This window comes from Nerophis lumbriciformis, linkage group LG01, assembly GCF_033978685.3.
Source record: "Nerophis lumbriciformis linkage group LG01, RoL_Nlum_v2.1, whole genome shotgun sequence".
NCBI classification, from domain to species: domain Eukaryota; kingdom Metazoa; phylum Chordata; class Actinopteri; order Syngnathiformes; family Syngnathidae; genus Nerophis; species Nerophis lumbriciformis.
This window is the reverse complement of record NC_084548.2, coordinates 20,598,510-20,620,951: the sequence shown is the minus strand read 5'-3', so window position 1 is coordinate 20,620,951 and position 22,442 is coordinate 20,598,510. Positions and strand designations below refer to the sequence as shown.

At 41.1% G+C, this 22,442-nt stretch overlaps 1 protein-coding gene across 5 annotated transcripts in view; it reads left to right on the top strand.

Moving 5' to 3' along the window:
* The window catches only part of rerea (arginine-glutamic acid dipeptide (RE) repeats a), a 333,506-nt gene extending 311,356 nt beyond the window's left edge, over positions 1-22,150 (top strand). For 2 of the 5 annotated variants that reach the window (XM_061977142.2, XM_061977151.2), the window contains exons 12-22: positions 9,380-9,542; positions 9,626-9,718; positions 10,060-10,259; positions 12,024-12,185; positions 12,264-12,377; positions 12,452-13,833; positions 14,826-15,048; positions 15,121-15,841; positions 20,379-20,549; positions 20,643-20,811; positions 20,874-22,149. In XM_061977142.2, the coding sequence (XP_061833126.1) occupies positions 9,380-9,542; positions 9,626-9,718; positions 10,060-10,259; positions 12,024-12,185; positions 12,264-12,377; positions 12,452-13,833; positions 14,826-15,048; positions 15,121-15,841; positions 20,379-20,549; positions 20,643-20,811; positions 20,874-20,907 (3,432 nt within the window). In that variant the 3' untranslated portion in view covers positions 20,908-22,149. Of the gene's footprint in view, positions 1-9,379; positions 9,543-9,625; positions 9,719-10,059; positions 10,260-12,023; positions 12,186-12,263; positions 12,378-12,451; positions 13,834-14,825; positions 15,049-15,120; positions 15,842-20,378; positions 20,550-20,642; positions 20,812-20,873 lie in introns of all 5 variants that reach the window. The other 3 variants (XM_061977159.2, XM_061977177.1, XM_061977168.2) reach the window with 3 other exon arrangements.
* Positions 22,151-22,442: the final 292 nt, after the last annotated feature.

The window sequence follows — 22,442 nt, the reverse complement described above, 5'->3', positions numbered from 1 at the left end:
CTTTTTATCCCTCCTTTTCGGCGCCCCTCCACACTCGGCCCTCCCCCTCTTTCTGCTCTCCCCTGTCCTCTTTCTTCCCCTACTCTTGCCAGTAACGGCCTAAACCGTTTGGCTTCATGTCAAAGCAGGGGCCTTTTGTGGCTCTGTCACAAATCTGCCAGGAAAAACAGAAACCATCTGTTCAGGCCCGAGCCAAAGAAGAGATGAGGGTGTAAATACATGAGTTTAGCCCTCGCCCTAGGTACTGCCCGTGCGCTCGAGACCTCCGAGACTTCCCACTCGGCCTCAGCGTGCCCTCCCAACTAGAAATTATAGTGTAGATGAATGGAAGCTCATCAAGTGCAATTCTTAAAACAAGAACATCATCAGTGTGATTCAACACTAAGTGATTCACCGCTTGATGCTAATGCTTCACTTGATACTATTTATATGAGTCACTCCAATCATTACTTGCAAGTCCAATTCCATTTGCAATCTGAGCACTCGCTCTGTTTCTTAGCCCCGTCTCTACGGAGAAGAAACGTTGGCGTACTTGAATTTTGAACGCCACGACTGTGTCGCACGTCGGCTTGTTTGCAGGCAACCATTTTAAGTGGCAATAAATGCAAAAGAAGCGCTGAGTTGTCGTGTTAGAAGAGTAAGCCCTTTCCATGTTAAATAATCCACCGACCAGAAAGCTCCTGCAGATTGAAGCCCTGTAAAAGGCCTCATAATGCTGAGCTTATGTTGTCACTATTTCATGTAGAGTGGAGTGGCAGCACACTCTGTACCGCGCTGCTCTGATTTAGTGGACAGGCAGGGGGAATTATGACCCGGAAAGCCAGGGCCACTCTAGACTGCTATTCATTCCACTTTCCCATATACAGGCATAATGCTTGAGTTGTAGTTTTGTTGTTTTTCCTCCTGGAAGAAAATAGTACCAAGCATTGACAAAGACTATAAACTAGTTACAGTTACATTGACTATGTTTCCATGCACTAAATTAGTCTGATTTCTTTAATAGTTTGGAAATGTGTATTCTTACACCAACATGTGAAGTCCCAGTGTGTATACACGCTCTAACTTATTTCCTTCTAGCACGGATAAATGTATTGCTTTTTCGTTTGACCTATGACTTCATACCAAAACAAGTTATCTTTGCAGCTCGTCACAAGTCAACAGCCCAGTCCTTGTTGTACTTGATGTCAGCTGTAATATTGGCACAGATTAGAAATATTATGTCTCTAATGGCTATGCTGATGTAAAATAGCAGACAGCATCAAAAATTATCTTAGATAGCACCGCCAACATGACACTACTACTAAGAAAGTCTCGGACCAGGTGTGCGTCCGAAGCAAAGAAAAACTGGCAGGAGGGAGTGATTTTGAAGGAATTTTCGGACAGAATTTTCAGACCAAAAGTTTTAGAAAGAAAACTTTTGAATGTCTCGTAGTTCATTCAAGTAGCTCTGTGAATTGATGGAAGAAGTTTTTAGTCTGAAGGATAGACTGTACGTTGCCCAGTACTGCTTTAAATGACAGTTGTTATTGTGTGAAGTGATGGCTAACCAATTTGGAGTGCACAAATGCAGTGTGAAGAGGTTTGTGTACACTTTCTTCTTTGCCTTGTACAGTGAAACCTCAATTTATACGTGTGTGTGTGTGTGTGTGTGTGTGTGTGTGTGTGTGTGTGTGTGTGTGTGTGTGTGTGTGTGTGTGTGTGTGTGTGTGTGTGTGTGTGTGTGTGTGTGTGTGTGTGTGTGTGTGTGTGTGTGTGAATATATATGTATATATCTATATATATACATATATATGTGTTTATGTATATATCTATGTATATATGTGTTTATGTATATATATATGTAATATGTATGTATATATATATACAATATATATATATATATTAGAGCTGGGCGATACATCGATATACGCGATATATCGCAGGTTTGTCTCTGTGCGATATAGAAAATGACTATATCGTGATATTCAAGTACCGGTATACGTTCTCACGCAGTTGCTTTTAGAGGCTGGCATTACACTACAGGCTCTCCTCGCTCTTTCCTGGTTCTCCTTCTCTCAGACAGACAAGCGCACCTTCTTACACACGTCACATACTGTCACGTCATACGTCACATACGTATACGCCCTCGCGCAGCAAAGAGGTAGCAGCATGGGTAACGTTAGCTGTGATGCGCAGCGTCCGAGTGGTAATACGAGAGAGAGAAGGTGCGAATCTGGTAACAAATGAAGGAATAATTAATTCCCCCAAAAAACAGCAGGGGGTCCATCGTCTGGCGGTGGTTTGGCTTCAAGTGGGAATATGTCGAACAGACAACCGTAATTTGTCAAGTGTGGGGCTAAAGCGTTGCTATAAAAAGTAGCATTACTGCTAATATGTAGCATTATTTGAAAAGTCACCTGCTAGAGAATGAAGAGTACTTACTCCGCATGTCAACATCTCCGTTCGGTGCCACACGTCCACACCATCAAAATGCTGAGGCAAACATTTCCAGATCAACACCGTATGAAAAAAATAGTGTTTTTTTTAGTTGTGATTTCCTTCTCTGCTTGAAAGTTTTAAAGTAGCATGTATTAATGCAGTATGAAGAATAATGTTTTAATGTAGACACATAGAATCATCATACTGCTGTGATTATATGCATCAAGTGTTCATTCAAGGCTAAGGCAAAATATCAAGATATATATCGTGTATCGCGATATGGCCTTAAAATATCGCGATATTAATAAAAGGCCATATCGCCCAGCCCTTATATATATTTATATATATATATATATATATATATATATATATATATATATATATATATATATATATATACCGGTATATATATATATATATATATATATATATACAGGTAAAAGCCAGTAAATTAGAATATTTTGAAAAACTTGATTTATTTCAGTAATTGCATTCAAAAGGTGTAACTTGTACATTATATTTATTCATTGCACACAGACTGATGCATTCAAATGTTTATTTCATTTAATTTTGATGATTTGAAGTGGCAACAAATGAAAATCCAAAATTCCGTGTGTCACAAAATTTGAATATTACTTAAGGCTAATACAAAAAAGGGATTTTTAGAAATGTTGGCCAACTGAAAAGTATGAAAATGAAAAATATGAGCATGTACAATACTCAATACTTGGTTGGAGCTCCTTTTGCCTCAATTACTGCGTTAATGCGGCGTGGCATGGAGTCGATGAGTTTCTGGCACTGCTCAGGTGTTATGAGAGCCCAGGTTGCTCTGATAGTGGCCTTCAACTCTTCTGCGTTTTTGGGTCTGGCATTCTGCATCTTCCTTTTCACAATACCCCACAGATTTTCTATGGGGCTAAGGTCAGGGGAGTTGGCGGGCCAATTTAGAACAGAAATACCATGGTCCGTAAACCAGGCACGGGTAGATTTTGCGCTGTGTGCAGGCGCCAAGTCCTGTTGGAACTTGAAATCTCCATCTCCATAGAGCAGGTCAGCAGCAGGAAGCATGAAGTGCTCTAAAACTTGCTGGTAGACGGCTGCGTTGACCCTGGATCTCAGGAAACAGAGTGGAACGACACCAGCAGATGACATGGCACCCCAAACCATCACTGATGGTGGAAACTTTACACTAGACTTCAGGCAACGTGGATCCAGTGCCTCTCCTGTCTTCCTCCAGACTCTGAGACCTCGATTTCCAAAGGAAATGTAAAATTTGCATGGTTGGGTGATGGTTTGGGGTGCCATGTCATCTGCTGGTGTCGGTCCACTCTGTTTCCTGAGATCCAGGGTCAACGCAGCCGTCTACCAGCAAGTTTTAGAGCACTTCATGCTTCCTGCTGCTGACCTGCTCTATGGAGATGGAGATTTCAAGTTCCAACAGGACTTGGCGCCTGCACACAGCGCAAAATCTACCCGTGCCTGGTTTACGGACCATGGTATTTCTGTTCTAAATTGGCCCGCCAACTCCCCTGACCTTAGCCCCATAGAAAATCTGTGGGGTATTGTGAAAAGGAAGATGCAGAATGCCAGACCCAAAAACGCAGAAGAGTTGAAGGCCACTATCAGAGCAACCTGGGCTCTCATAACACCTGAGCAGTGCCAGAAACTCATCGACTCCATGCCACGCCGCATTAACGCAGTAATTGAGGCAAAAGGAGCTCCAACCAAGTATTGAGTATTGTACATGCTCATATTTTTCATTTTCATACTTTTCAGTTGGCCAACATTTCTAAAAATCCCTTTTTTGTATTAGCCTTAAGTAATATTCAAATTTTGTGACACACGGAATTTTGGATTTTCATTTGTTGCCACTTCAAATCATCAAAATTAAATGAAATAAACATTTGAATGCATCAGTCTGTGTGCAATGAATAAATATAATGTACAAGTTACACCTTTTGAATGCAATTACTGAAATAAATCAAGTTTTTCAAAATATTCTAATTTACTGGCTTTTACCTGTATATATATTCTGGGCTATAGAGTGCACCGGGATATAAACCAAACATGATCGGATTAAGGTGCTTCCTTGGCTTGTAGAATGCTTCTATTTAGCCAAATTGTTAGAGAAATCAGACTAATTTAGTGCATGGAAACATAGTCACTGTAGTAAAAAATGGCAGCATGACAAATATACATAGTAAGACTTTTCATCTGACATTTATTACAAGATGGCAGGTCTGCAGAGGTAGTCTGTCTAATTTACATTTAAACTGCAAGGAATACCAAGTCCACTTGCAAGCATAGCGCTTTATAACTCCAATGTCGTGGTATTTTAACATGCATCCATTTAGTATTCATCAAAAATCTTAACTTTTTAGTCCGTTGGTTAATTATAGAAGCATTTCTTTCTCCATCGGTCTCTGTCAGTGCACCTGCTAATTCCCCATTCAAAGGCACAAGTTAATGTTTTCATTAGTCTGTGCCCGGTGCAATGGTACTTGACACAGCGTAAATGATGGAGAGCCAGGGTGACCTCGCCCTTTGTCCGCCAAGCTGTTGTCAAAGCCGTGTAGATGTCAGCCTGCAGCGAGGCACTGCTGAGATCGGTCATTAAGTGCATAGCAAAGCGGGCGCGCTGCGCTGCTCGACACTTTTGATCCGCACGTTTCAATTAGATTGCACATCAGGACGCCTGCCTCCCCTCAGTTAGCACCTGCGCCCCGCACGCCCAATCTAACCAGCGAGGCTAAAATAAAAGGGCTACGGGAAATCACTGCAAACTTGTTCCTACTTTGTTACCAGCAGAAACACATGGCAATAACACAAAGCATGGAGTCAGACTAGAAAAAAAGTGTTTTAAGATCTCTAAATGTGTCACGAGTAAACGCTGAATCTCTTCTCTTTTCTGACATTCTTTTTTTTTTTTTTTGCTGAACTCCAACTCATAAAATCCACTCAACAACTCCAGATGTGCTTATCTGCAAAAGTACAGCAAACTGAGAGAAAGTAGGATCAAACTGAGACAGCCTTTATTCTTAACACAGAGCAGCGCCTCTCAAATAATCAGAATATTCAATCAACTTCAAAGAGGCTCTAAGAGTTCCGAGCACTGCTTTGCCCAATAAAACAAAACGTTTTTAAATGCACTAGGAGGTAGGAATTTTTGGTTGTTGCGAGGATATCTTCATAAACTGGCCTAAGTCCGCCGAGCTAATCATTTTCTGCCAAGCCCAGCAGCAACTGAGGAAAAATTAACTCCCTCTCTCATGTCTAATACTCATAGCTTCTAACGGCATTTAATGAGCAACCACTGACCAATCTCCTTTCCTGACTGTTCTCAGAGTAAACAACATATCAACATGCTCCCAGGAGTAATACATTTCACATTCGAAGGAATGAGGAACGAAAGCTGCACTTTCCAATACATAATGCATTTGCCTTGCCTTTAAAAGGGATCTATGATGAAATTCGTCTTGTTGTTATGATGTTGGATACTCATGTTAAACAATGTAAAAGCATCAAATCATAAGGTGGATGCATTTCTGGTGTGAGCTTGCACGCAGTTTTGGATGCTTTTGTTTGCAGGGTTTTGTGGTCTGGCCACATTGTGACCTCACAAAGTACTTATTTGGACATTAGGTAAAGGGGGAGCAGGAGAAAGTATTATTTTCATCTAATCTTGGGGTATAATAACACCAACATGCGACATGCATAATTTATGCAGCTCTGAATTGATCAGTGTGTGTGCAGTTGTACTTAATGTTTTCCCAGTGTCAAGGAAGTTTATTTTCGACCGTGTTTGGGGGAAAAATAGCGGTGACGACTTCAAGATATATGTTTAAACAGAGTACATGTTCAATAGATAAATACTTTTTGGAAAGGGTGGGGCGCCGTTTCAATTGCAATCTGGGAAAGCCTCCAGAATCGTGCATTTTGCGGACGGACTTAAAAAACAGATTATAAAAGTGACGGCGGAACAAATATTTACACCAAAGCATATCCAATACATATGTAAACTGCAAGGAAGTGTTTTAGATGTAGATTCAAATCATCATAGGTTCCCTTTAAGATTCTGCTGCCGTGCTTTGCTAAGATAGAAGACGTTACGCTGACATCGACAAGTTGTGGTTGCTCTTTAGTGTGCATTGGCTGACTAATTTATGTCAAGTTTCCTCACTGAAGCAAGAATACAGAAACAATCAATCGCCATTAAACCTGGGGTGCTTTGTTGAACAGAAGTTTAACAGACTTTAGATGGTAAATGGGTGCCCTCTGGGCTTTAAAGATTACGGTTGACTTACGATTCACCCTACAACTACACCACACCTTCATGAATTTGTAATAGAGGCTAGGCCTGGCGTGGGCTGCCAGCAAGTGAAAAGACAGACACGCATGCTTGTGTTAATATCATAATTGCATGTGTTAATGTTTCTGCCAGGTATTGATTTCCTGACAGACCCTTTTTGCCAGCTGGATTTATTCGCTTGCGAGATTGCCTCACTGAATGTTTGATTAAGGTTCAATTGACTCTTCCAGGGAAGAGATGAGGAGCCATTTCACTCCCCATTTGTAGTGCCGAAGCTCTGCCTGACATGTTCTTTTGTTCCCTTTCAAGCTGCTGCCACCCAAGCAGCCACCAGTGCACTGATCCTAATATCCTTGCATTCAGTCAGCCTTCTCCTCTAATCCTGGGACAAACAAGCCCTAAGCACAAACATGCTCAGCCAGCTACAAATCCTGGCATGGATTCTCCCAATATGTGCCCTCTTACTATATAGTAGTGATGGTTAAATAACGCCTCGGTGAGCGTATGGCACACTCGCCACCTGTATCAACACTGCGCTGATACTGTGTTAGTGTTTTCAATGGTCATCCACCATCTGCTGGTTTAGAAAGCCATTACATTTGACCTGAAAATGTATTTAAAATAATAATAATTAGTTTGTTTATGAAGATTTCCACTAGCTGCTGCAATAATAGTAGCTATTCTTCCTGGTTTCTAGAATTTCAAAAAGGCACAACATATTAATACACAACATTTATTTATTATCACCAATAAGTTATTACATATTTGTTTTTTTCCCCAACAGTTTCCCTTCTTTCAAACAGGAAGTGAACTTAATATAAGCATGTAAAAGTTATGGTGTGAATGAACAGTAAAAGACTTGGAAAAGTGGTCGCATTAAATATAATCTTTGCTTCTTCCTACTCCTTTTTTAGGATACGTTAAAATGTGCAACTGTAACAAACCAGCATGTCTGAAACAAATAAATCATAACATAAGGTCAAGAGAAATACACAAATGATTACACATGACAATAATAAAATCACATTCAAAATAAAACAGCTCCATAATAAATACATACAATAGTTATGCTAATGTAGGAAAACACAATAGCCATAAAAGTACAATTGTTTACAGGAAAGTCCAAGCCCTAACAAAAAGGTGCAGATTGATTGATTGATTGATTGCATGCAATAGTTTTAAAAAAATAGACCAAAAAAAAAAAAAGATAGATAGTAAATGTATAAAGTGACTGAATGTATTACCAAAATTAAAAACTTAGCAGAATTAAGCCGCCAATTTTTTAAATTTTTTTATGAATAGCTGTGCAAAAAGCAATATGAAACATACAACTGTGTTTAGTGAGCAAAATAATAAACAGGAAAATAAGCTATCTCACACTTCGGAATTTTTCCTTTTTCTTAGTTCCATTTAGATCGTTGATGTAAGCGATGTCAAATATGCCACGCCACTCTTGCGACTTCATTTAGTCACTTGTGAGCGGAAAAAAGCGCTTCAGTTTGGCTCTTCACAGTCAAACGACACAGCAGCTGTATCGGTCGCATTTTTTTTAATTTAAGTGATACCTCGAAGGGCACTCCTTGTGTTTCATGAGACATTATTGCTTCATTCATTTGCCTCTCATTTTTACTAAAAAAGTATATTTTCATACACAGTACCTTATTTTTCTAACTATAAGGCGCACTTCAAATCCTTTCATTTTCTCAAAAATTGACTGCGTCTTATCACCGAAGTGTCTGACGTATGTATTATTTCCGGTGGTGCTTACCAGCCTCAAAAATACATTTTATTTGGTACGTGGTGTAATAAGTGTGACCAGTAGATGGCAGTCACACGTAATAGATACGTGTGGACTGCACTATGACGCCTGTTCAATAAGTGACGCTAGCAAGTACCCATAACCTACGAAGCCGCACCGCTTGATTGATTGTTGCCACATTACTGCTACCGTAGTCAGACGTACTGTGCTTCAACATACGGGTATTATCATGGTGTAGGACCCCAAAACGGCACCTATTAAGAGACATATCTGGCATTTTGTTTCGCAATATTATGCAAAACCAACTTTTCAAACGTGTTGATGTGTATTTAGGAACTGCATAAGTTCCGAAAATTTGCACACGTCCGCCATTGTAGTCAATAAGCTCCTTCTTTTTCTCTATCCTCTTGTTGTGGTGCATTCATCCTCCGCTGTTGCCATTTCTAATATAAAGTAGTGTACATCGCTAAATTATATCTGTTGCTATGGAAGCGCTAAAAACTGCCGGTACAACAAAGATGACTGGAAGAAGACGCTGTCGAAGTAGAGCCACGTAAATAAGACCGCCCATTAAACGGCGCATCCTGACGAGACGGTCAGAAAGCGGCTTGAAGATGGTCTGTAAAATATAATCTATGCAACGTTTTGACCAAAGAACCACCATTACATGCTTAGTAGACCACAAGGAAGTGTTTTAAATGTCGCAAAAAAGTATAATATGACCCTTTTAATGTGCCTCATAATCCGCTGTGCCTTTTGAATGAAAATAGACCTGAATAGACCCGCTCCTCGGCAGTGCGCCTTTAAATCCGGTGTGCCCTTTGGTCAGAAAAATAGGGTAGTTATGTGTGACTGTCTACCTGCTCTTCACGGCACTTTGTGTTGTATTTCAGGGTGAGCTCATTACCTTCTACTACTATTGGAAGAAGACCCCAGAGGCTGCCAGTTGTCGAGCTCATCGCAGACATCGGCGCCAACCCGTCTTTCGGCGCATCAAGACGCGAACAGCTTCAACTCCTGTCAACACTCCTTCACGTCCACCCTCTAGTGAATTCTGTACGTATTCGTGGCTCCGTAAGAAGCAGGCGGGACTGTTTGTTCATGTGGCAAGATATATGACCTGTGTTCTCCTCTTCCAGTGGACTTAAGCTCGGCCAGTGAAGATGACTTTGACAGCGAGGACAGCGAACAGGAGCTAAAGGGCTACGCCTGCCGCCACTGCTTCACCACCAGTAAGCTGCTGCGACTCGATACTACACTGTGCCATGTGACAGATGAGCATCAGATGATGTGGAGACAAATTTGATCAAATCAGACAGACACAAGGCTGCAGCTTATTTGCTCGCCACCTCATTAAGCATCACCTCGCCACTCACAGCCGGCTCCCATTTGATCGCACTTAGATTAACACCATCTTAACAAGGGCGGCCCCTAACTTGAGCTACAGAGAGATAACCCGCGCAGACCTCATTAGTGTTGTCATTACTGACAATTTGTTGCAGCTGTAGTTGTGAGATAAATATCTGCGTGTTGTTGGGTTTTGTTTCCAACAAGTGTAACTGCTCTCCTTCAGCCTCCAAGGACTGGCACCACGGGGGCAGAGAGAATATCCTGCTGTGCACAGACTGTCGTATTCACTTCAAGAAGTACGGGGAGCTGCCTCCCATCGAGAAGCCCGTGGACCCGCCGCCATTTATGTTCAAACCCGTCAAAGAGGAAGAGGATGGACTCAGCGGGAAGCATAGCATGAGGACCAGGCGGAACCGAGGCTCGGTAAGCACACTGTGTCCAGAATTCTGGACGTGCGTGGATTCGAACAAAACAGATTGCGTAAGCACAAAACCCAGAATGTACATGAGCACAGATAAAAATCCGATTTATATAACTATGCTGCACTAACTTCTGCACACTATTATCATTGTAAATCACACCTTCAGTGAATTGCGCGCTAAGCAGTTCCTCCTTGGTGTCATGCAAATTAGCTCATGAAAGGGATGATTTAAAGATATATTTCTTAACCATAAGGCCGGGGGGCACCCCCTAGAGAGCTGCCGGAAAATATCTGTTTCTCAGCATGGTCTGTATGGGTCACAGTGGTACTCAGTTGTAATACACTATTCCACCACTTGTGGCAGTAATGACGATCTCAAACAAACAGAGGAAGTCTGGAGCTAAAGTGAGAGAGAGGTTTTTTCAGCACAAAAATTATGACTAAAGTGGTGAAACTGTATTTTCATTTGCTCTTAAATTTTATTGACAGTTTTTGTTAACACATTCATTATTAATGTATTTTATTTTAGCACAAGTGTAATTGTATGTAAATGTATTTTACATCAGTTATTTGAGTCCCTTCTAATGTGGTATATTTGGTTAGTACTTATTTTTCGAATCAGTTGGACCTAAGTCTAAAGTTTATGTTTTAAATAAATAATATTTTTTGTGATTAACACATGGTTTCATATCATTTTACAAAACTGTAAACTGTAAGGTTAAATATGATTATTGAATATGATTAAAATCTGGGGTACAGTTACTAATTCAGTGTTAATATTTGAATGTCCCTTTTTTCGTGGAAAAGTTAGGCCCCGAGGTCAAAAAAGGGTAAGGTTTTCATTATTTGTATGTATTTATTTTGTCAAGTAATGCAAACCAGACATTTTATTTCATGAAACAGTCATGAGCAACATTGACAGCTTTTGTGGGGAATTATCAAGCATACAAGATGATTTTAATATATCTGATAAAATTATTTGACTGGTAATAAAAATAATAATAATATAGTAGCTGTGTATGTGCAGCATGGCTGTTATAAATGTTATAAACTCCCAAAGTTTAAATTTATTGAAAAAAATTTAAACGTAATCATTTCCAAAATTGATAACATGGTTTTATCTAACAAAATAATGTACTTCAATCTATATATTTTGCTCTTCAGCCTTAAAAAAACAACTTTTCAAAGTGTCAATGACTCACTTTCTGACATATTTATACATTTTTATCACTCAATTAAAAGTTAGCAAGGTAAACAGTACTTCCATGACTCACACATAACTACATGTAAATGCAGTATAACTACATTAGTACAGCTCTACATTTTCATATTTAGGCTCTAACAAATCTACAATACTTCCAGAATCAGAGGAATATGACATATGTTTAGAAATATGTTTTTTGTTTTTCATAGTGCATAATTATGTGTTTTTTGTATTTAAGCATTTGTTTTTTGATCTGATTATGAGCTTAATTTTCTGGTGACACCATGACACCTTCGCTGATTCCTCTCTGAAAAACCTTGCTTGAGGTCTACGCATGGTCGAAAGGGTCCGTAGAAATACGCAGCTTTTCCGCATGGAATTTTTCTATAAATACAACATTTGCGTTGAAAGGCATGTACCTACATTTCACCTTGTGTGCACAGCAACTTTTATAAATGAGGCTCCTGGTTTCCACGTTCTCAAATAAACAACATTAGTCATAAATAATATCTGGCTAACTTTATTTGCTTTGCATTCATATTCATACACTCTACATTTCTAGATGTCAACACTACGTAGTGGTCGTAAGAAACAAACAGCCAGTCCCGATGGCCGAGCCTCGCCAACCAACGAGGATCTGCGCTCTAGCGGGCGAACTTCGCCAAGTGCTGCTAGCACCGACAGCACCGACAGCAAGACGGACACCATGAAGAAGCCCAGCAAGGTAAACACTGCACTATTTCTATGAACCTGGTGTACTTGTTGAATGTGGAATAATGTCTCTATGCCTCTGGGCCAGCAGAAGATTAAAGAGGAGGCTCCTTCGCCCATTAAGAGTGCCAAACGGCAGCGAGAGAAAGCAGTTTCAGACACAGAGGAGCCTGAGAGAGCCAGTGCCAAAAAGTCCAAAACACAAGTGAGTGTTGCTTGTGCTGTAGGTATAACACATCGCTTTATGATTCTCACACTTGTCCCCTTCCTTTTTCTCAGGAGCTGAGTCGGCCAGACTCCCCTTCAGAATGCGAGGGAGAAGGAGAGGGTGAAGGCGAGGGCGAGAGCTCCGATGGACGCAGCATCAATGAAGAGCTCAGCAGCGACCCGAAAGACATTGACCAGGACAACCGCAGCTCCTCCCCAAGCATCCCCAGTCCTCGTGACAACGAGAGCGACTCGGACTCTTCTGCCCAGCAACAGCAGCTCCTGCAGAGCCAGCACCCCCCAGTCATCCAGTGTCAGCCGAGCACCTCATCAGCCACTCCCTCCGCTCCACCTGCTCCTCCCACAGCTTCAGCCCCGACGCTGCCCCCGCAGGTTTCCCCCACGGCAGCTTCTGCCTCTCTGCCCCTTCAGCCTCTTCCCCAGGCCAGCCCCATAGCTCTCATCCAGTCAGGACCCTCTCTCCATCCTCAAAGGCTTCCCTCTCCACATTCACCCTTGACTCAAGCCCCGCCTCCTGGTCCTCTAGTTCCACCTCAGTCGTTACCTAGTTCGCATCACGGGCCCATGCCTCCCATGCCTCACCCCCTACAGCCTGGCCCACTTCACATGCCCCACCCCCACTCAATGCCTTCACAGGCCTTCCCTGTCGGTCAGTCTCAGGTCCCGCCCCCGCCCATATCTGGCCCGTCACAACCAAGGCCACACACACCGCCCTCACATTTATCTTCTCACAGTGGAGGACAGCCTCCCCGGGAGCAGCCCCTCCCACCTGCCTCAATGTCCATGCCTCACATCAAGCCCCCGCCAACCACACCTATCCCTCAGATACCCACGCCACAGTCCCACAAACACCCGCCGCATGTGTCAGCGCCTCCATTTCCGCAGATGCCTTCCAACCTCCCTCCGCCTCCTGCCCTCAAGCCCCTCAGCTCGCTATCCACCCACCACCCACCATCGGCACACCCGCCCCCCCTGCAGCTCATGCCCCAGGGGCAGCAGCTTCAGCCCCCTCCCGCACTGCCTCCAGTTCTCACTCAGTCCCAAAGTTTACCGCCAACATCCAGCCACCAGCCTCCTCCAGCTCCTCCGCTGCCGCCCTCTGCAGCGGCATCACACCCCAACGGGCCGCCGCAGCCGTCTTTCTCGCACCCTTTCAGTACAGTTCTACCTCCAACCGGGCCCCCCGGGTCCTCATCAAACTCTGTGCCGGGCTTACAACCGACATCTTCCTCCATGCCGCCTTCCTCCATCTCCATGCCGCTCCCCGCCTCCGTCAGTTGCAGCAGCTTGGGCGTGGGGCTCCCGCCGGTGCACATCAAGGAGGAGCCACTGGACGAGATGGAGGAGCCAGAGAGCCCCCCACCTCCACAGAGGAGTCCCTCACCAGAGCCCACTGTCGTCAACACGCCAAGCCATGCCAGCCAGTCTGCACGGTACGCTGATTTCTGCACCGTTTCACACGCACACATTGGTTTATTACAAATGTCCGGAATTTACAGTAATGCACACACTGAAATATTTTGATTAAGTTTTTTTTTGAAAAAGTGAAGTAAAAACACAGCCCACTATATTACATGTTTTATGTGTCTTACACTTCACTGATAGTGTTCTGGCATGCTTTGTGATGTCCTTCTCTGTTCAGCGGTCCTTAAAAGCACTATAAATACACTTTGGTCTCATATTCCTGTGAGCATAGAATGATGACTCCGTTCAAATAGAAAACAGCTTGTAGGTTCGATGTGCACAATTAAACAATACTTGCTCAGACAGCAATGTGTTTATATACGTTTAGATTGGAGTATGTTGTTTCTTAATGAGGAAATATGTTAATGTCTCTTTAGTTTTTTTTAGTTTTTTTGATGATTTTATTTTAAAACGGTAATACCAACCGTCGGGAGTCTAATATTCTCATTAATATTGTACCGTTAAATCCCTAGTGAACAATAGGAGTATTTTGTAAAGTTGTAAAGGTGTTAAGTGGCTCTTTAAGTGCCAATAAAGTTGAATAATACTACGGTGTCATTACGTAGCAATATTATGACTCAATTACTTTAGCTTAGCTCAAACTTTTTTCACCAAGTACCACCTAAGAAAACACTTTGCTTTCCGAGTATCACTATAATGACCAGCATTAATTATACAGTTGCTTAGTAAGCCTAAGTATTCATTAAAAACAAGGCAGCTGTGTTTTTTTTAACAAGTATATTCAATATTTTTGGCCACTGTACCCATTACACACAGTTTGAACAGTAACACTGTATTTGAATATAGAAAAATAAATCACTGTAATGAACATCTGTGGCGTACCACTAGATGGAGCATGCATACCACTACTGGTACATGTACCACAGTGTCAGAATCCTGCTTTAGCTTATCTTTAGTCCTTTTTTGTAATTTTTCTGTGTCCTCTTTGATCCGGGCGCAGGTTCTACAAGCACCTGGATCGAGGTTACAACTCGTGCGCTAGGACAGATTTCTACTTCACTCCCTTGGCCTCGTCCAAACTGGCCAAGAAGCGAGAAGAAGCTGTGGAGAGGGCGAAGAGGGAGGCGGAGCAGAAAGTGAGAGAAGAGAAAGAGAGAGAGCGGGAGAGGGAAAAAGAGCGAGAAAGAGAGCGGGAACGAGAGAAGGAAGCCGAGCGAGCGGCGGTGAGTTGTCTCTGTCATTTTTTTATGTTTATGTTCTACAAACAATGGTAAACACCAGCTTTGCCCTTACAGAAAGCATCCAGTTCAGCTCATGAGAGCAGAATGGGTGACCCTCAGATGGCCGGGCCCGCCCACATGCGTCCGCACTTTGACGGGCCCCCCACCACCATCGCAGCCGTGCCTCCGTACATCGGCCCTGACACGCCCGCCCTGCGCACCCTCAGCGAATACGCCCGCCCCCACGTCATGTCCCCCACCAATCGAAACCACCCCTTCTTTGTGTCCCTCAACCCCGCGGACCCTCTGCTGGCGTACCACATGCCCGGCCTCTATAACGCCGACCCGGGCATGCGGGAACGCGAACTGCGAGAGCGGGAGATGCGTGAGAGGGAGATTCGTGAAAGGGAAATGCGGGAAAGGATGAAACCCGGTTTTGAAGTCAAACCTCCTGAGATGGACGGACTCCACCCTTCCACGAACCCCATGGAGCACTTTGCAAGGCACGGGGCCATCACGTTGCCCCCCATGGCCGGCCCTCACCCCTTCGCCTCCTTCCACCCGGGCTTGAACCCGTTGGAGCGCGAGCGGCTGGCCCTGGCCGGACCTCAGCTGCGGCCGGACATGAGCTACCCGGAGAGGCTGGCGGCTGAGCGACTCCATGCGGAGAGGATGGCCACCATGGCCAACGACCCCATCGCCCGGCTACAGATGTTCAACGTCACGCCGCATCACCACCAGCACTCGCACATCCACTCCCACCTGCACCTGCACCAGCAAGACCCCCTTCATCAAGGTGAATGAAAGCCCTGCTCACATGCACACATTAGCTGATTACGCCATCATTGGGCGAAAAAGTATATCTCGATATATTTTTACTTAAACTCGATATTCGATATATATCTCAATATATTTTTTGGTGAAAGTATACATATAAAGATATTCATTTTTGAGCGAGATTCAGTGACATTTAAGGGAATGACAACTACTGTAAACAGTCAGTGGCACTTTTATTAACTCAGTCAAGATGGGTATTAACAGCTCAGAAAATAAATAGTTTAAGTTGCACAGAATTCCATAATATAAATAAAATAGAAAAATAATATTTCTACGTAAAAAAAAAAGTGCAAATAATACAAAATGTATCAAACTCAGATACAGAAATACATTTACAGGCAGGCACTTTGTGAATTCCCTTCCTGGTTCGATGACCCGCCCTATCTTGCCTCTGATTGGCCTGTCCGTAATCAATCGTGACTCATCATAGTAAAGGAAGGAGGAAGGGGAGGGGTTTAGTAGCCAATTAGAGGAAGAGGGGGAGAACAAGGAACACAACAAATAAGCGGCGTTTGGTCATTTTAATTTGAAATAAATTATATTGATATTACGATATTTCCTTAATTCACATCTTGTTTAAAAATATATCCATATAGCTTACAAACTCAATATATCGCCCATCCCTAACGCATATTAAGATTCACTAAATGCTAAACATTATTCAAACATAACTAGGGCTGGACAATTAATACAATTTGGATTTCGATTATGTCTTCTCACGATCATGACAATATAATAATGGAAAAAACCATTAATGCAACGTGCATGCAAATTCCAGATCATGAAAATCTAATACCCTATTTTTTGCAGTATAAGTCGCTCCGGAGTATAAGTCGCTCCGGAGTATAAGTCGCACCGGCCGAAAATGCATAATAAAGAAGGAAAAAAACATATATAAGTCGCATTTTTGGGGGAAATTTCTTTGATAAAACCCAACACCAAGAATAGACATTTGAAAGGCAATTTAAAATAAATAAAGAATAGTGAACAACAGGCTGAATAAGTGTACGTTATATGAGGCATAAATAACCAACTGAGAACGTGCCTGGTATGTTAACGTAACATATTATGGTAAGAGTCATTCAAATAACTATAACATATAGAACATGCTATACGTTTACCAAACAATCTGTCACTCCTAATCGCTGAATCCGGTGAAATCTTATACGTCTACATGAATGAGCTAAATAATATTATTTGATATTTTACAGTAATGTGTTAATAATTTCACACATAAGTCGCTCCTGAGTATAAGTCGCACCCCCGGCCAAAATATGAAAAAAACTGCGACTTATAGTCGGAAAAATACGGTAATTAAAAAATACCATTAATGGGCCACGCAACGTGCATTCAAATGACAATGAAATGGATGAGTGAGTGTAAAAAAAAAAAGACCACATCTACTAGAAGTTTGGGATCTCATCGTAGTTGCTACTTTTTATTTGACACAGTTCTACTATGCTCTATCTCTAAAGTCAACAAAAAAAAGTAAGGCATATGATTTCTGCATTCACATAACAGCGGACAGAGTCACATAGTTGGCCAATAAAATAAAATCCTCTGATAAAGGCAAAATAATGTCAGGGAAGTTGACATAAATGTGAGTCAAATGCTGTCATTGTGAGGAGAAGTTAAAATAATGTGTCCAGGAATGCTCACTCATCCCGAAGCGTGTCCTAAAGTAGAGAAAACTACATCGGGTTGTCTTCTTTTGTTTTCCATATGTGATCACACCATTCTCGCCCGTTTGTCCGTGTTGATGGGCTCATATTGCCCATCCCATTTGAAGCTGAGATATTAACACAACGGGACATTTTGCCTTGTAATCATATTTTTCCTCTTAATTTGTGTTACTTTGCGCCACTTCTCTGTGGCGAGTCGTGAGGCTCTTCGTCAGTGCTCCTTTTTGAAAAGAGTGCTCACTGCGTTCAGTTAAATCTACTGTTAAATAAACGCACTCAGGTGTGGAGAGCGATGCAGAGAGTGAGACCTATTTCTTCCTATTTGAAGAAACGCTAGGCTCAACAATTGTGATTGGCAAACATGTCTTGTCACTCAAACGCCGGTGACGGCCGAGAAAAAAAAACCCTCCTGCAGTTATGTAATTACACTACCGGTAATTAAAACCTTGATGTCGATGAATCATGCAGCCCTAATTATTACACACTTGTAGGATGTGAGCTTGTACCATTGTGTTAAATGTAAGTATTACTAGAGATCAGGGCCGATACTGATTGTTAGTAGTCAAGGAGGCCGATAACTGATATTTGTAGCCGGTATTAATGTGCAGTAAAAGTTATCTAACTTGAATGATATATGTCAGTAAACAGCTTTAAATTGTCTTTTAAACAATCACTTTGAGGAAACACTAGCGACATCATGTTTAATGCAGCACTAATGTTGTGAATTTAGCGGCAAACATCATCAGGGGATTTCACACACACCTTGACTTTGTGTGTCTAAGAGGAGCATCAACATGTGTATTGCAAAATATAGCACATCTCCTGGGAAAACTGCTAAAAATATGGGATTTCTCTACATCACAATAACTCACAATCTAATCTAATCTAATTCATTTTCAAGACCGATACTGATAAAAAGAGGCCGATACCGATACATGTCAAAATGCCAAATATTGGGGCCAATAAATGGTCGATCTGTTATTATTACAATCTTTGTAGGATGTTAGTTTGTACAATTGTTAAACTTATGTAATTATTACACACTTGTAGGATGTTAGCTGGTACAATTGTGTTAAATTATTACACACTTGTATGATTTTAGCTTGTACAATTGTGTTAAATAAGTATAATTATTACTCACTTTGATGTTAATTTGTATAATTGTGTTAAATAAGTGTAATTATTACACACGTGTAGGATGTTAGCTTATATAATTGTGTTAAATAAGTATAATTATTACACACTTTGATGTTAATTTGTATAATTGTGTTAAATAAGTATAATTATTACACACTTGTAGGATGTTAGCTTGTATAATTGTGTTAAATAATTGTAATTACTACACACGTGTAGGATGTTAGCTTGTATAATTGTGTTAAATAATTGTAATTATTACACACGTGTAGGATGTTAGCTTGTATAATTGTGTTAAATAAGTATAATTATTATACACTTGTAGGATGTTAGCTTGTATAATTGTGTTAAATAATTGTAATTATTACACACGTGTAGGATGTTAGCTTATATAATTGTGTTAAATAAGTATAATTATTACACACTTTGATGTTAATTTGTATAATTGTGTTGAATAAGTATAATTATTACACACTTGTAGGATGTTAATTTGTATAATTGTGTTAAATAAGTATAATTATTACACACTTGTAGGATGTTAACTTGTATAATTGTGTTAAATAAGTGTAATTATTACACACTTTGATGTTAACTTGTATAATTGTATTAAATAAGTGTAATTATTACACACTTGTAGGATGGTAGCTTGTATAATTGTCTTAAATAATTGTAATTATTACACACTTGTAGGATGTTATTTTGTATAATTGTGTTAAATAAGTGTAATTATTACACACTTTGATGTTAACTTGTATAATTGTGTTAAATAAGTGTAATTATTACACACTTTGATGTTAATTTGTATAATTGTGTTTAAGTGTAATTATTACACACTTTGATGTTAACTTGTATAATTGTGTTAAATTAGTGTAATTATTACACACTTGTAGGATGGTAGCTTGTATAATTGTGTTAAATAAGTATAATTATTACACACTTTCATGTTAATTTGTATAATTGTGTTAAATAAGTGTAATTATTGCACACTTGTAGGATGTTAGCTTGTATATTTGTGTTAAATAAGTGTAATTATTACACACTTGTAGGATGTTAGCTTGTATAATTGTGTTAAATAATTGTAATTATTACACACGTGTAGGATGTTAGCTTATATAATTGTGTTAAATAAGTATAATTATTACACACTTTCATGTTAATTTGTATAATTGTGTTAAATAAGTATAACTATTACACACTTGTAGGATGTTATCTTGTATAATTGTGTTAAATAAGTGTAATTATTACACACTTTCATGTTAATTTGTATAATTGTGTTAAATAAGTATAACTATTACACACTTGTAGGATGTTATCTTGTATAATTGTGTTAAATAAGTGTAATTATTACACACTTTGATGTTAACTTGTATAATTGTGTAATTATTACACATGTGTAGGATGTTAGCTTTTATAATTGTTAAAAATGTAAATATTACACACGTGTAGGATGTTAGCTTGTATAATTGTGTTAAAAGTGTAATTATTACACACGTGTAGGATGTTATCTTGTATAATTGTGTTAAAAGTGTAATTATTACACACGTGTAGGATGTTATCTTGTATAATTGTGTTAAACAAGTGTAATCATTGAGTTTGAAGGCAGCTAAGAGTGGTAACATGATGCAATGTGTAGGATGTATTTTTCTGTGCCTTGATTCTAAAGACTCTGACACCCAGAAGGTGGTGGTGAATGCCTTGTGTGTCCTCCAGGTTCCGGGGGCCACCCCCTCGCCCTAGACCACCTGGCAGCCGGACCTCACCTGGCTCGCTTCCCTTACCCGCCCGGCGCCATCCCCAACCCTCTCCTCGGCCAGCCGCACGAACACGAGATGCTGCGCCACCCGGTCTTCGGTAGGCAGCCGGCCAGTCCCGTCTCTCCTTTACCGGGTCGCATCATGCGGAATGGGCCTGATCCAAATCTGCGCTCTGTTTGTTCCCCGGCAGGCACTCATTACCCACGGGACCTGCCGCCGCCCATGTCTGCTGCCCACCAGCTGCAGGCCATGCACGCCCAGTCAGCTGAGCTGCAGAGGCTGGCCATGGAGCAGCAGTGGCTGCACGGCCACCATCACATGCACGGAGGGCCACTCCCTGGCCAGGAGGACTACTACAGGTGAGGGCAGCATCACTAATAACAACACTGTTGCATGACTAACCCTCTCTCCTGTGTTGCAGCCGGCTGAAGAAGGAGAGCGACAAGCAGCTGTGAGACAATTGAGTGCAGGACGACAGGAAGTTGTGAGAAAAAAAGGCCGAGTGGAACATCTAAACACTTATTTTTTCCAAACTCTTTCTTTTTTTTTGGTTTGGTATTTAGCCAGCAGTACAAGCGAGACAACATCCTGAAGACTCCTGCATGACTAAAACTTCCCTCACGTTGTTTGTTTTATTTTGTAGGTGCTAGAAGAAGACACACTGTGCTTATCCAAAAACAAAACACAAAAAATAACAAGTGCTATCTTAAAGTCAACATTTATTTTAATACATTGTCGGAGGCTTTTTCATCCTTTTAAAGAAGAACCACCGCATGGCGTCTTTTTGTTGTTGTTTTTTTTTTGTTTTTTTTTTAAATCTGTAAATAGTATATATATAAACATATAGTTATTATTATAATTATTATTATTCCTCGGTGTGGACAAACAAGACAAAGTCATCCTCCGCTACAGTTCACCCTTGTTTCAGAGGGCATTATTTCTGCAGTCTCCTCACTTTAAGGTCTGACATTGGCGTGTTAGATTTAGTCCTACGTAGCCCCGCCCCCACCCCCACCCCCGTGCCATCACGTCTGTCACCTTGTGTCCACTTGAAGCACTTGAAGCTTCACCTTAGTGCACGCCATTGCTAAACTGCACTGAAGTTGGTTTTGTTGCTGATCTTCCTCCTTTGACTAACTTCAACACATGAAACCATCAGCGTTATTTGAACGGCTCCTCACTGTGACACCAGGGAGGGCGGGGCCTGCCAACACCTGACCAGGAAGTACATGTTTTGTCAAGACTGTCGCGGACAAAAAAAAAACAAATGAAGAGACCGTACTCGCATTTTAAACGTCGGCGCCTTTTTATTTTTTCCCTACGCTTGCAGACGTCATCAAGACGCTCATCGTCTCCGCCCCCCTCCCCCCATCATGTCCGCCCCCCCTCCCCATCATGTGTGTCCCCAAGCCTTCGGTGTTAAGTGTTGTCAATGGTTTAGCTTCTCTTTTGAAAAGGCGGCAGCAGCAGAATGTCCCTTCTGACTGCCCAGATTTCTATATATACTGCTACCCTCCAGCTTATTGTACATACAAGTAGTCGCCATGGGATGACACAATGGAAACAAAAAGTAGAATGATTAAGACAAATTGTGAGTCCTGTGTTCTCTGCATTTGAGTATTTTGTAATTTTTTTGAAAAATTTGTGGAATTAAAATAAACGACTAAGTTACACCACAAAAGATGGAGTTCATGAGTTTATTGTATTTTTTTAAATCATTAGAACTGATAGTTGGGATACTTTTTTAATGACTGTATTATTCTATTACGGTATTTTCCGGACCATAGGTCGTTTTTCATATATAGGGCGAATTAAAGAAGTCATATTATTATTATTATTTTCTAAAATGAAAACACTTCCTTGTGGTCTACATAACATGTGGTCAAAATGTTGCATAGATTATGTTTTACAGATCATCTTCAAGCCGCTTTTTTGTGCCATTTTGTGGGCGGTCTTATTTAGGTGGCTTACCTTCGACAGCGTCTTCTCC